The 15,518-nt window shown below is 49.0% G+C and overlaps 1 protein-coding gene across 3 annotated transcripts in view; it reads right to left on the reverse strand.

Annotated features, from left to right (window-relative positions):
* The window catches only part of ASTN2 (astrotactin 2), an 844,134-nt gene that overhangs the window by 722,167 nt on the left and 106,449 nt on the right, over positions 1-15,518 (reverse strand). For all 3 annotated transcript variants that reach the window (XM_044389549.3, XM_026513856.4, XM_026513855.4), the window contains exon 2: positions 66-253. In XM_044389549.3, coding sequence (XP_044245484.1) covers positions 66-253 — 188 coding nt within the window. The remainder of the gene's footprint in view (positions 1-65; positions 254-15,518) is intronic.

Here is a 15,518-nt window from a genome sequence, read left to right on the forward strand (position 1 = left end):
CTCCCTCGTCCCCCCACCTCACCGTCGCCACCCCCCAGCGCCTCCCGGCATTCCCGCTCACTCACCATCACAGAAATGTGGAGAATGTGCATCTGCTCTTCTACAATCTCTGAGGGCTCCTGGAGCGTGGGCGCCGTGGCCCGGGCCAGCTGGCCGGCACTGCTCATGGAGACGTGGAAATACAAGGTCCCGTTCTCCAGCCACTGCTGCCTCCAGTGCACCAGCGAGATGTCCGCTGCCGTGCCAGACATCTCTGCAAGACAAGACCGGAGGCGCTGGGTGAGCGGCACGCCTGGCCTCGGTATTCCAGGGAGGGAAGGAGCCACGTGTGTTCAGGAGCTCCGAAGGCACCTACTTTGTACCATCCAGGATGCCTTTCCCTATATCGAATCTATGGGCTGGAGACCGTCACTTCCCCTGTGACCAAGAATCTCCCCAAGCGACGGAGCGGCAAAGGCAGAGGGTGAACCCAGGTCCGTCTGGGGCCCTTTTGTATAGCACCATGTGTGCTAAGATGATTCGTTCCTCTAAATCAAACCAACAGGAACCAAACTATGCAAGCGATGCAGGTGCTTACATTCTCCTGAGGGCATGGAACTGGGAGAAGGTGAACGGAGGACACCTCCATCCTTGAGAAGAGCAGGGGTTTAGAGTGAATTCTTTACAAGCTGAGCTGGAAATGCTCACAGGCTAACTGCAGAACCTCAGCACGGAGAAAGCCCGAGAGAACATCTGGCCTAGCCTAAGAGCCTCAGGATTATCCTTTATAGGAAAGGAGCTTGGTAAGTGGGCTGTTCTGAACCTCTTTCGGCTGCTTCGGTCAGAGCAGCTCCATTTTTTGCTAGCGTTTATACTGCATGACCAGCAAGGGAGTGTTGGCACCCAAGTTTCCATGGCTTAAAAATACTTGGAAAGCCACTGCCCCACCCCAGAGTTCTCATATGACCAAGCGGAAGTTAGGACCTGCGAGCAAGTTACAGTCCCCTGGTCAGTGTGTGTGTATGTATGTATGTATGCACTTAAAATACTTTATTTATTTATTTATTTGAGACAGAGAACGAGCAGTGGGGGGACAGAGGGAGAGGGACAAGCAGATGAGCAGGGAGCCCAACACAGAGCTTGGCCCCAGGACCCTGAGATCATGACCTGAGCTGAAGGCAGACGCTGAACCCACTGAGCCCCCCAGGCGCCCCCAGTCACCTGGTCTTTAAATGATCAATAGTACTTCCTTCCAATAGAAGCGTACCAACATGGCCTCTTACCGAGTAAGAAGGGCGAGAGCAATGGCAACCAGAAGTGTCCCTGCACTAAGATCACATAATCTTTTCATACTGCTGCCTACCAGAGGGATTGCGTCCCTGGAAATGTCCTAGTAGGACAAGGCCTATCACGATGTCTTCTGAAGAAAGGGGAAGGGTGATAGGGTTCCTGGAGAACTATCAAGACTTCATTCAAGCAAGAGTTACCATAGAGATGGAGGCACTCCATCGTGGACAAGTAGCTGTAATAATTCTGAGGCTTGGAACTCTGGACCATCTTCCCAAGACACGGACCTGACCTAGAGGCAGTATTCCCACAGTCACCGCAGACCTCATATGCACATGTGCGTGTACACACACACACACACACACACACACACACACACACATGCTTGAGGAGGACTGACAGGGAAGCCGAGTTAGGACTTCTTACCCAAGCAGCTCTCCCCGTGCCCCACTCTGCAGACCCTGGCAACGCTGAAGGAAAAGGAGTCACGGTGACGAGATGATGTTTGCTCACCAAGTTCTACTGAATTATTCTTGTATTGTCCACTCCCCATAGACTAACTCCTTGAGGTCCCCTAGTCCTTGGGGAAGAGCATCTGGCACTTAATAAGTGCTATAAAAAGTTAGCTATTAATATTTATTATCATTATTATTATTAACAGGGACAGGATCTTATTCACCCTTCAGCTGCTGCGGAAAAATCCTTGAGACACACTTGACTGCTTGTTTTCTCTCCCCCTCCTCCTCCAGTCCACCAGGAAACCTTTTCAAAACCCACCCCAAAGGTATCCCTTCTCGGCTCCCCTCCTGCAAGCACCTCGGCCAACACTCCACCCTCTCTTGCCTGACTGACCGCACGGGCTTCCTGACTGGACACTCCTCTTGCTCCCTCGCTCTCCTGTCTATCCTCACCCAGAAGCCAGAGGACTCCTGCCACAGCCTGTTCGCTCCCATCACTCCTCGGCTCGAAACCCTCAACAGCCTCTACCTCTTTCCAAGGAAAAGACAAGGTGGCCAGGATGTAGTAAGTGAGGGGTTCAAGCGAACACCCGCCTGGGCTTCCCTTGCCATGCCAAGAGCTGAGCGGGGACGGAGACAACCACGAGCCTTCATCGGCTCTTCGGCCATGGGCCCCAAAGGACCCCAAGAGCTCACTGTGGGGCACCGGGGGGAGGAGACTGGCTGGGTGCCCAGGGTGTGCAGCGGGCCTCTTCCCAGCACCTTCTCCCCCCTGCCACTGCCCCACTCCTGGCCTCAGCACCCGAAGCGCTGGCAGCAGCTTCTCTGGCAGCCGGCCAGCTGGGCCAAGGCAAGGTGAAGACATCATGGTAAATGGCCGAGCTCAGTCCCTCACTCACGTTTCTCTCAATGTATCAAAGCCCAGAACCAGAGCCCCAGGGAGCCCAGGGCTACAAGTTGTCCCTGGAAATAGCGGTCTCTTGTGCAGCAGCTCGAGGAAAAGGACTCATGTGCCGGTGGTCGGGCAGGCCCTTGCCGCACCGTGTCTGCAATCGAGGAGGCCGTGGTGTAAGCGGAGGACGGCTCGCTGAAACCTGCGCTCGTCACTCCCGGAGCTCTCCGCAGCCTGTGCTCGAAATCCCACGGCTGAAGAAGCCCGTCCTCCCCACGCTCGGATTCGAAAACAGAGGATCACCGAGGGTCAGTCCCTTGCTTCGGGCCACTGGTGAATTTATACCCAGCCGGACCCAGTGGATTTCCAGTCCACACAATTGTTACTGTGCCTCTAGCTCTTACAACATCTCCTTTTCCTTGACTAAATTAGGCCATGAACCAAAACTAGATTGAGCTCTTTGTTTGCTTCAGCGATGAGTGCACAGTCAGCAGACAGTAAACGTTAAATGATAATAACAGTGTGTGAAACACAGTAAATATTGAATCACAGAGATCAGCTCTGGACTCACTCTGTTACAAAAGAAGGAAACTGTTGCTGAGGCGGGGAGGAGGGCCATGGTGCCTCAGAGAGAAAACTGCCCTGCTGGAAGCAGGAGGCCCTATCATTTATTCCCTCATTCATTCATCCCCTCATCCCTTGATTCATTCATTCATTCACTCACTCATTCGTTCATTCCCTCATTCATCCATTCCCTCATTCATTCATTCACCATTCCCTCATTCATTCTCTCATTCATTCATCCCCTCATTCATTCATTCATTCATTCATGTGTGTGTTTGTTCACTCATCCAACACACATTATTGAGGACCTACTCAATTGTGGGCATGTTAGTAGCTCAGAACATGGAGGGAAATGAGGCACAGTCTTGCCTTTAGGAAACTCAGTCCTTTAGTGGCAGAAATTCTACCCACTCCCCAGCTGGCATCTCACTGCCCACACATGCTCGTACTGCCCACGTAACGTGGCCCCAGACACTGCACATTATCCTGACACACCCACTACTGCCATCCCCTCCTCACATGCTCCAGCTCTGCAGGACTTGCACCTGTTTCTCAAACAGACCAGCTTCACTCTCATCTCAGGGCATAAGGACTCTGTCCTGTCTGCCAGGACTCTCCTCCCAGACCTTGCAAGCGACCTTCTTCTCGGCGTTGGCCTCCCAGTCCCAGGGACACCTGCTCAGAGAGGCTCTGCCAGGTTTAGCTGAAGTTCTCCTCTCCACACACATCTACGCTCTATTGTATCCCCTTTACAAAGCCTTTTTATAGCACTTGTCACTATTAGAAATGAATCATATATATTTTCTGAAACATGTGTTTAATGCCTCTCTCTCCAGGAAAGCAGAGACCTTGCTTATTTCCTGCCATATCGCAAGTACTTTTAAAAGTGCTTGGTACATAATAAGTGCTCATTGAAAAATTACTGAATTGCCAATGATGGACACACACACACACACACACACACACACACACATCCATAATAAGATTATGGAGGTACGGTTAAGCCTCATTACAGAATTAAAGAAAGAATAAGTAAAGGTCCATTGAGAATTTGAAGGTACAACAGGACTGTCCTAGCTTAGAGACAAAGAGCTACTCTAAAAATACAGTACCCTGAGCACTGCAGAGAATGGGCATAACGGTGGCCCTCAGAGGAGAGAAGGAGGCATAGGGACGGCCTGGGCAATTGGGTACCTCTGGACACTGAAGCTGCAGGTGTAAGGAGGAGTGTGGCAGAATGTCAGTTGGAAATGTACATCAGACACAAGGGTTAAGGGCTTTGAATCCCTGGCGATAGAGTATATTCTCTTTGGCACGCAGTCGGGAAACAGCAAAGTACACTTGATCAGACAGCCAGTCCTGTGTCCATTAAAAACAGGTCAAAGAAATACTAGCATAACCAAGGCCAGCTCTTGAAATTCCCCGCTGATTGATTTTCCAATTGCATTTCCCCCTTCCTCTTCCCCTAGTCCTTCCATATAAACGTTTCATTGAAGTCTTCAAGTCACATTACAATCAAACTTAAAGCAAAAGGGGGACTAAACGCATTTGGTCGGGAACCAAGACGATTCCCATAAAGGCAGATTATGCTGACATGATGAATATAAAATGAAACAGCAGATATTAAAGTGGGAGAATTGGTGCACCATGCCTTCCGGCGGTAGGCTGACTCCAGCGCCTGCCTCCCTCCCACCTCAGAGAGCTTGGTTTTCTATTGGAATCATAAAGAAACACAGGGATTGCCTTTTCACCTTTCTCTGTTCTCCCCCCATGGGCTGCAACTCGTGAAATATTCAATAGGCTCAAATCCCCTCAACGGCCCCACTAAAGCCAAGCAAGAGGATCAGCCTTCATCAGTGATTCTGGGTAGACCGCCATCCTGCCTCGGCAGCCACAGATGCCTTTCAGCCTCCTGGAAAAGAAATAAAAACTCCCGAAGGCGTGTTGTGCTTTTAATTGGCTTGTTCTTCCTAATCTATGGCACTCATTGTATTTTTATTTAATTCCTGAAGGTCATTAGGAAAACAAGCAGCTCTTCTGATCACCAGCCATCTTGGTAACATCTCCCAAGGGGCTAACTAACCCACCTTCTCATGCTCCGGCTCCCGCTGACCCTCCGGCAGATTATTCGCAGAAGGCCAGAGAGCGCTTCTGATGAGGTTGCAAATAGTCTTAGCTTCACTGGGGGGGAGAGCAGACATTCCGTGAGATGAACTCCCTGCCCAGGTACAAACAACTGAGGAAGGTAGAGATGCTGACTTCGACCGCCCTTGCCATTAGCCGTTCCAGCATTCATGGGGGGTTATCTCTACGCAGCAAGTCCTGCCGAGTGACCTTGGGAAATGGACATCACACACGCACGCCCTCCTTTTCATCTCTACAATGGTTGCCTTAATGCCGACCATCATCCTCTCTCTCGTGAAACACCTCACATGGCCTTGTGCCAGTGAGGGTCCCATCACAGAAGAGAAGGCACACTCGGTGAGGTCACTGGTAAGTATTTAATGACGGGACTGTTTACAAAGACTTTGGAAGTACATTAGTCAGGGTTCTCCAGAGAAACAGAACCAACAGGAGATTTATAGATATATAAAAAAAGACTTATTATGAAGGGTTAGTTTGTATGGTTATGGAGGCTAAGAAGTCCCCAAATCTGCCACCTTCCAGCTGGAGGCCTAGGAAAGCCAGTGGCATAGTCCAGTCCAAATCTGAAGTCCTCAGCATAAAGGAAGCCAAAGATATAAATCCCAGTCTGAGTCCCAAGGCCCAAGACCCAGGAGTGCTAACGCCCAAGAGGAGGAGAAGATGATGTACTGGCTTTAGCAGAAAGCAAATTCGCCCTTCCTCTACCCTCTGGCTCTATTCAGGCCCTCAATGGGTTGAGTGATGTCTGCCTGCATTGATAAAGGCCTTTCTCCTTTACTCAGTCTACTGATGCAAATGCCAGTCTCTTCCCGAATCACCCTCACAGACACATTCAGAAATAATGTTTTACTAGCTCTCTGGACATCCCTTAAGCCAAGTCAAGTTGACATATAAAATTAATCATCACAGGCAGGATTAAGGCAAACCAGTGACGAAGCATCTCAAGGTTGGCAACAGCGAGGAGCTGTCACCGCCCTAGGCCTGAAGGGGCGAGGGGAGGGAGATGTATTAAACCATGAAACAGCCACAGCTGTAGGAAAGGACCACCAGACAGGAGCTGTGGCCTTCAGTAGAATAAGCCAGCTACTGACAAGGCATGGCCCATCATGGAGGTGCCGGGGTAATAAATGCTCCAACCTTACTCTCCCTCTACCTGCTAATCTCTTGCAGGTGCCTTACATGGGCCGACTCCAACCAAACACCCAAGGGTGGAGCAAATCATACAGGTCAGCCTTCCAGGCCCTTAGCAGGGAAGAAAGGGTGAAGAGTGGATCCTAAGAGGCCAATGGAGATCATCTGGAAGGTCCCAACTGGTATGCTTACCTCCAGGCTTCCTTCCAACCACCATTCAAATGACCACCAGGATGATATTTCTAACCTATAAATCTGACCACATCATTCTTGCTTGAAACCTTCTGATGGCTCCTGAAACCCCTCAGGATAAAACCTAATTTCAGGGGCCTGGCACCCGCGTTTCTCCCAACTTACTTCTCTTCACTCCTTTCCCTGCACTGACACATTAAATCTGATCAAATATTTAAGCAATCTCTAAATCCACTGTGCTCTTTCTTATTCAATGTCTTTGAAGATGTTTTTTTTTTTTTTTAAGGCCAAGAGAAATCAGTTTAATTTTATAACACATCATTTAGTTGCCTCAACTGAAGACACTTCTTCAGAGGCTGGGACAGCCTCCACGAGTCAACTCCATCCCTTCTCTGGAAGATTTCCATGACCCCCATATAAGCTAGACATTCCTTTACGTTTTCATGAAGTGGGGATATTGTGCTCTATATAGTATCACAGACCCTGAGAGACCAACTGCTTAAATTTGAATCCCAGCTCCCCTGTGTTCAAGCTGTGTGCCTTTGGACAAACTCCACCTTATTTGTGCCTCAGTTTCCTCATCTGTCAAATGAGGATAATGACAGCACCCGCCTCATAGTTATTTTGAGAATTAAATGAGATAACATGTTTTTAGCTCTAATCTTGATCCTCACTAAGCATTCCAGTTACACATGTTACATATTACTTCATACCACTATTATTATAGCACTCTACTGTACCACTGTCTTGGTCTCTGGTATTTATGTATGTGGTATCTGGTATTTACCTATGTTAAAATGATATGTTTATACAGCTGACCTCTCTCACTGGACTCTAGTGCAGGGACACAGCAGAGCCATTTGTATACCTGAGTGCCTGAGACAGTGGCCAAATGCAGGGCAGAGGGCTCCATAAACATTTGTTGAGTTGAACTGAGCTGTCCCCATATCCGAATTCAAATGGGCACTCCAAGAGGACAGAAAGAAGACACGCCAACTCAGGACAGCCATGATGGCTTGATTCCCATGTAACAGCACTACAGAAATTTATTTAACATCTGGCTCAAGTTTAGGTACCCTGGAGAATGCAAATGAAGAGAAAGGCAGACTTTAAACATTCGAGGAGTTTGCAATTCTCATGGAGACAGACAGGAAGTTTATAGAGAAAATAGACAATCTCATGGTTCTGTTCAGACGTAAGTATGTATATATACGGCTGGAAAGAAATAGACTCGAACAAAATACACCAGATCATCAAGAACAGTGCTCTTTAAATGGTGAGATCAGAGGTGATTTTAATCATGATCTGATTCATTTTTCTCTACATTTTCTACATTGCATATACATTACTTCTGCATCGGCTAGATGCAGACACATGCTCGCTTTAAAGATTCATTTAGTCAACCAATCTCTTCTGAGATCTGGCATTGAGGGACTCTATCCTCAGGAGCTTGGGCCAAGGAACGGAGAAAAAGCATGCTATAAATAAGTATAAATCGAAGTAGAAAGCTTAAAAGAGAGGAGATGACTTCTGGCTGGATCCAGAAAGTTTCTTTGTGGAGGAGTCTTAAAGGATGGGCAAAATTTCAACAAGTGGCCATGTGGCAGAGGGCACTGTGGATGGAGGAATGGCACAAAGACAAGAAGGAGGGACTGCAGACGTGCAAAGGGGTCCAGTGGGAGGAAGCCAGTAGAAAAGGCAGAGGTTCATCATTACAGAGGAAACGGAGACTGAAGGCAGAGAGGGACGTAAAGAGGGGGCTGCCATGTCTTAACTATAGGCTGTCTCCCAGCAGAATAAGAACTATTAGGTCCCACTTGGGACTCCTTCATGCAATCACACCAAGCCCTTGTTTAGAGGCTAATGAAGCTCTCCAAATACCATAAATGGAAGCCTCTATGATTTTCTTTCTCTATTTGTAAAGTGTGTGTGTGTGTGTGTGTGTATGTGTGTGTGTGTAAGAAACTTCAGCCAGCTGTCCTACTTGTATCCCACCTAACATAGAATTAAGAGAAAATAAAGCCAGGCCTAGCAATGTGCTCGGAAATCTGCAAAGTCCCACACTTAGTGCTAAAAGCAAATGTACTCATTATCCCCGTCGTTCAAGAATCTAGCATCCACGGGGCACCCAGCTGGCTCAGTCGGTAGAGCATGCAACTCTTGATCTCGGGGTTGTAAGTTTGAGCCCCAGGTTGGGTGAAGAGATTACTTAAAATAAAAATCTTCAAAAAAAAAAAAAAAAAAGAATATAGTTTCCATAAATATTTATTGACCGTCTAAAATGTGCCAAGGACAGTGCTAGGTCCCATGGATAGATTAGGTAAAGAGGCCAATTTGATTGCTGCCCTCATGGACCTTCCATTCCCGGATGGATGTTCCTCCTTTGCCACGAAACAGCAACAACACAGCGTCTTCCCCTCCTTCAGTTTCTTCATCCATTTACCCAACAATCATTCATTCAGTCCTAGTGCAAGATCCTGCCTGTCTAGGTAACTGCTATCCTCAGTACAGTAGGTACCCAATAAATATCTGTTGAATGAATGCACCCCTCGCTGCACATTTTATGAGTTCCCTGCCCTCAACAAAATCACTATCTAGGAGAGCAGAAAAAGGAAAATCAATGAAGGTGACAATCCCGCGGTACTGGCCATGAGAGAGCATTCACAGGGTGTTATGGGAAGACATGTGAGGAGGGAGTTAACGTTCCTCATTTATCAGGGGTCCAGACAAGGTAAGCAGGCAGAGTCTATAATCTGGACATTTTAGAAGTCTAAGAGATCCTGATGTCGGAGCAGGTTACATGTCCATAGACACATCACTGTGGTGTGCAGCTGGGGAGGGTAGAAGGGAGGGGGGAGAAAGGGGAGAGAGAGACGGGGGGGCTGGGACACAGCCAGGGTAGTGGAGGGTGGAGGAGAACACCCCAAGAGTACCTCTGATCCTCTCCTTCCTTGCTATCTGTCAGCTCATCTCTGCCTTTGCCCCCACCCCCCGCCACCCAGTCTGCCCTCTCCCACTTCCTTGGGGAACTGTGTCTTTTACAAAAAAACTGTTTTCCCTAGCCACCCAGTGGAGATAAATAATACAGTTATATCCGGTTAAATAAGGGAGGGGAAGAGAATTAAGAGTTATTGGTAAGGGAGAAAAGCACATCTTTCAGATTCCATTTGAAAATAGATGGATAGTTGATGGAACTGAATCTTATTATTCCTGGTTATTCTCTCCTGAACCATTTACCTCCCTCCTTCCTGCATTTTTTCACCTGGTCTTTGTCATTTCACTTTGCTCTATGCCCTTGGTTTCTCTATGTGTTCACTGTTCCTCACTGTCTTTTCTTAATGCGCCCAAACGATCAACGACTTTTTCTCCCCCTCCCTTGTTCCACAACATTGCAAACTGTTGGGGAGAGGGAGCCCAAAGAATGGGGACAGGGACTAACTTTCACCAACAGCTGCTTATGTGCCAGGCACTCAGCTAGGGACGGGAAACCCAGATGAATAAGGGAGAGAGGAGGACACCCATTGTTCAGCTGTGCCACCTGAGGTCCCAACAGGTGACTGGACTCTCCCATGATCTTCCATCTAGGAAGTGGCAGAGCATGAATTCAAGCTCTACTTCCCTTACTCCGAATCCAGTGTTCTCCCTGCTTTCCTAACCAGGCTGAGAAAAGGAATTCGCACGTTTGAATAAAAAGACAGAGGAACCAAGTCCACACTGGGGTGTATGTAATTAATGTGACAGCACCTCCCAGTTCTCCAGATGCTAGGCTCATACATTCCATCATTATGAAGTCATTTGCTGGGGTCAAGTGTTGCTGGTGAGCCCTCTTTTTTTAAGATGCAAATCTGTCCTGGGAGAGGTATCTGAAGCATTCTGTCTGGGGGTGAATTAAGTTTTCAAGACCAATTTGCTCCTTCCTACTGAGCAACCTTTACCTTCTTAGGTTTACCCCTCCGAGCTTCACTTGCCTTATATGGAAAATGGGTATCCTAAAAGCAATCTCTGACAAACGTCCTGAGAATTAAGAGCGATTCATGTTGGAAGGAGCCAGCACAGCATTTAGCACCTGCATATTCCCTGACAGCTGTCTGTCTTCTTGTCATCTTTGCCTATCTCACCACTGTCGAGACAAGAATCAGGTTGTTCGACAGCAGTGGGGGATGGCATGTTATGAAATACAGAGAAAAAGGAGGCAGAGGTTACAGATCAAACATCCTACTTCACTTGGAAACAGTCTCCATGACCCTTCTGTCTGGGGCCCCAGTTCTCCCCACCCCATTTTAAATCATCTCTGTTGGCTACAACCTGGAATCATAGAAAACCTCACAGATAAAGGAGTGTAAAGGGATGAAGATCAAAGATCTAATCCACCATTCTACTGACTGGGCAATGTGGACCAGAGAGGGGTAGCAACTTGCATAATGTCACACAGCCTCATAATCTAATGCTCTTCAAGAATCATAAAGGGGCTGGAGACCAAGATTTGGGGTGGGGGCAGGCCAGAGGTGAAAGGTGGAACCTCCCAGAAACCTAAAAGTGGTTTACCAGCAAGGGGGTAGGGGGGAGAATTCCCTTGTACCTCCAGCGTTCCCTCAGCCCTGCCTAAAGATTCTACCATGATGGTTCCTTAGGTCTCTGTTGCTCGGTTTCACTTGCCAATCCCCAACACCCTCACCTCAACCCAGAGGGTTCTGTATCTGAGTGCCACAGGCCTGGGTTCATACCAGACAGGTAATAAAACGTGGCGAGTCAGGACAGCACAGTGCCATGCAGTGCTGGGGCCAAGGGAGGAAAAACTTGTAAGAAGCAAATGGGCAGCCCAACAGAGACTAAGAGAGTGAACAGACCTGCCACTGACGCCACCAGCTCTTTGCAGCAAGGTGGGAGAGGCTGGACGTGGAGGAATCCCTTCACGTGATGGATTCATCCTGGTGCCAGACGCTGGTCTACACCCACTGCCTCTGTATCCAAAACACAGTCCACTGGCCCCCAGCCGCACTGTGGCCTCCCAGTTTCCGTTCATGCTGAACTTCCTGCCTGAAATGCCCTAATTCCACTTCTGCACCACACACATCGCCCTCCTTCAAAATCTAGCTCAATCAACCTCTGAAAATCCCTGCCCAAGATGCCCTCTCCCTCCCTCCTCCAAGCTTAAAGCTCCTCTGGCAGGTTTCTACTCCCTTCCCCGGTTCACTAACCTCACCACTGTGTGATTCTCATCTCCTTTGGTAGGTCATGAGAGTCTTCTGGACCAAGAGTTGCTATTATCTCTCCTATCCCAGACTTTTTTTGCAGTTGCGGCTGCTTGATAATATGGGTCGATGTAAGATTAAAATCAAGGCCCAAGGGGCTCCTGGGTGGCTCAGTGGGTTAAGCATCGACTCTTGGTTTCAGCTCAGGTCATGATCTCAGGGTCTTGAGATAGAGCCCCACATCAGGCTCTGTGCTCAGCAGGGAGTCTGCTTAAGATTCTGTTTGCCCCTCCCCCCTCAAATAAATAAATAAATCTTTTAAAATTAAAAAAAAAAAGGCCCAAGAGGGTGAGACTTCCTACTCCAGTTTCACAGATGGGAAACTGAGGCACAGTTGGTAGAAAAGGTACTTAGAGAAATCAAGACCCAGAAGTGGAAGGAACCAGGTGAAGGTGAAGGCCTAAGAACATATGGGTCCACCTGTCCCCTCAGCTCACCCTCATCCCACCATAGCATCCCTGCAGCAGCTACCACAACAGCACCAGCTCACATCACATGGCATTTGATGTGCTCAACTCAAGGCCAGTCAGCATCCTGAGCCGTGCCTGTCTCCAGCTGTCATTCCAACCCTGTAGATGCCTCCCTGCTCATGTTCATACTCTTCTCTCTCCCAAGACTGCTCTCCTGTTTTGTTGCCTATTAATCTTCAGAACTCAGCCATAAGTCGACTAAACAGTCAACAGTTCTCCTTCCATCTACCCAGCTGTGTACTGTGCCCCATTGCAGAACCCCAGGAGGAGGCGAGTCTATTTCTCCTCCCTTTGAATCAGAGTTGGCTGCATGGCTTGCTTTGGCTGAAAGGACAATGCCAAAAATGACAAGAGCAGGGACTTAAAAAGTAAGTGTTTATGTACCAGGACATGCTTTCTTCTTGCTGTACTTAAAAGCCAGAAGCCTAGGATAACCTGCTGGATGAGGACAGAAACGTGGCCCATTGGCCTGTGTTGCCCCAAAGCCTGCTGCTTACCCACCAGACATGGAAGAGAAGCCAGCCCGACCATCCAACTACCAGAAAACCCCCCAGCTGACTATAGACACATGAGGAAACCCGATGGAGATTGGCCAAGGCCAGCGGAATTCTCTACCTAAGCTCAGCCCATACTACAAGCCCCAAATAATTAGGAGCTTTAAAAAAAAAAAAAATGCTTTAAGCCACTAAGTTTTGGGTGGTTTTGTTACACACTCAATGTCACCTCCTTTGTGAAGCCTCCCTAACCACCCCCCAACACTGGGATGGGGGGAGCTCTGCTTCTATTCACCGCTGTGCTTATCATGCTGTATTCTAATCATTGCTTTGGTGATTTCACACCTCACCTACCCTCTGCTCTCCCTCACTGCCTGCTCTCCCCTAACACCTGCTCCAAGTAGGTGCTCCACGGGCATGTGCAGAACAGAAGGAATGGACTCAGAAAATGTCCCCCAGGCGGGGTCCTACCCTATTGCCCTCGGCCCCACCTCCTCCGAATCAAGGTCTCCACAGCCCTGACTTGAGAGGGTGAGTGGGTATTGACTGGCTTCCTGCTGCGCACCTTCCGGAGTGTAATCTGCCCCTATATTCCTGAAAAAAGCCCCCTGCCTGTTCCGTGTGTTCACAGTGGCCTTGACTGCGAGGCAGCGTCCACTCCGTTACCCTCATTTATAACACTGTGCCGGAGCACAGCCCCAGGCCGGCGGCCGGAGGATGACAGGACCCTTTTGACTTGCAATTCCACACCATTCAGTCCAATTTAGACCCACTGCAGATGGTGCCCTGAAGGCAGGGTAGGGACAGGGAAGGGACAGGGAGAGGAGGCCAGGCTGGGGGTGGGCACGGGGGAAGGACCCTCTTGATTTTCAGAGTGCATTAGAGGAGGGTAAGAAAAAGGCTCAGGCTGTCCCCAGTGTCCCTCCTGACCAGGACAGTGAGCACCGACATGATGGCAAATCATGGCTTTCTCCAGCAGTGTGGGACACAAGAACTCCTGGGACCACTGAACACACATCTTTTTTTTTATTGATTTTAAATGCCAGACTCCTTGGGCGCCTGGGTGGCTCAGTTGCTTAAGCAACCAATTCTTGATTTCAGCTCAGGTCACGATCTCAGGGTCGTGGGATGGAGCCCTGCATCAGGCTCCTCGCTTGGCAGGGACTGCTGGAGATTCTCTCTCTCCCTCTCCCTCTGCCCCTCATCCCCCGCCCCCCCCCCCCCCCCCGTGCGTGCTTGCTCTCCCTCTTTCTCCCTCTCGCTCTCTCTCCTGCTTTCCCTCTAGCAAAAAAAAAAAAAAAAAAAAAAAAAAAAAATCTTTAAAAAAGAAAAGAAAAAAAAAAAAAAAAGTGAATGCCAGACTCCCAGTGAGATGATGGAATATTGGTCCCACACTTCCAGGCTAGCAGTCAGGAAAGACACATTCCACTCTGGTCTTGGTTCTGTGACCCTACGTGAGGCATGTGTACCTCTGGACCTCAGTCTTTTTGTCTGTCAAATGGGAGGGCTAATTCCTCTCCTGACTCCTTCACTAGGTCACTGGAGAAAGGAAAGGGAAAAATTCACGAGAAGTATTTTGCATAAACTGTTCTCTGTGCCAAGGTCATGGTTACGTCTCATCCTAATCCACCTGATGGAAGATGTCTGGAAAATGAAACCACAGGGCTCAATGGGAAAGGCTAAAATCCCTTCCCATTTTTAACACTCCAGCTCCCTAATGCAGCACAGGCTCACCTCTGCCACTCTAGCCGTTAGCTCAGGAACCTGGCAGAAGTCACCTAACTTCTCAAGGACTTACCTTCCTCAAAGTAGCCTGGGAGAATAACATCATAATAATCACTGGAGAGCAAGCATCAAGAGGGCAGGGGCGGGGCCGTGCCCCAGGGCCTAGAACAGCGTCCAGAAAAACGTAGCCACTTCATCTGAAATAACAGGATGACTGGCACTCATTAAGTGCTTGCTGTGTGCAAGGCTCTGTTCCCGGCTGTTTGCACAGATTTTCTCATTCCGTCCTCCCACCGTCCCGAGGACTTGTGGATAATAATAAATCCACGTGCATGTAGTGTCGAGATAATATGACAGCACGAGCCCTGGCACTGGCATTGGCTCCATCAGGTCTTCAACAGCGCCCACTGCTCCTCCTCCTGCCTCTTCTGTGCTAGACAAATGCATGGCTCTTCCTCCAGTTACGACACACAGTGGGCACTGTGTGCTCCCAAGCACTGAGCTCTGCCTTTGTGAATTTCTGGAGAAGAGGAATCGTGACTGTCCAATGACCTCTTTACAGCACTGTGGTCACAATCCAGAATATCAGCAGGGTGCAGGACTAGAAATCATGACCTCTGCATTGCCATGACCCGCCCCATCCCCAACCCTCACCTCTGCTTCCGGGACCACAGAACCAAACAGAGACTGAGTCAACTCAGCAAACGTTTCTGGGGAGGCTTCACTATGCCAGGCCCTTTGCTGGAGCATGCAGGCCTCATTTCCCTAAATCTCCACTTCTCATTTAGAGTCAAGAGAATCCAGGGGCGCCTGGGTGGCACAGCGGTTAAGCGTCTGCCTTCGGCTCAGGGCGTGATCCCGGCGTTGTGGGATCGAGCCCCACGTCAGGCTCCTCTGCTATGAGCCTGCTTCTTCCTCTCACACTCCCC

The sequence above is a fragment of the Ursus arctos genome, unplaced genomic scaffold (genome assembly GCF_023065955.2).
Source record: "Ursus arctos isolate Adak ecotype North America unplaced genomic scaffold, UrsArc2.0 scaffold_18, whole genome shotgun sequence".
NCBI classification, from domain to species: Eukaryota; Metazoa; Chordata; class Mammalia; order Carnivora; family Ursidae; genus Ursus; species Ursus arctos.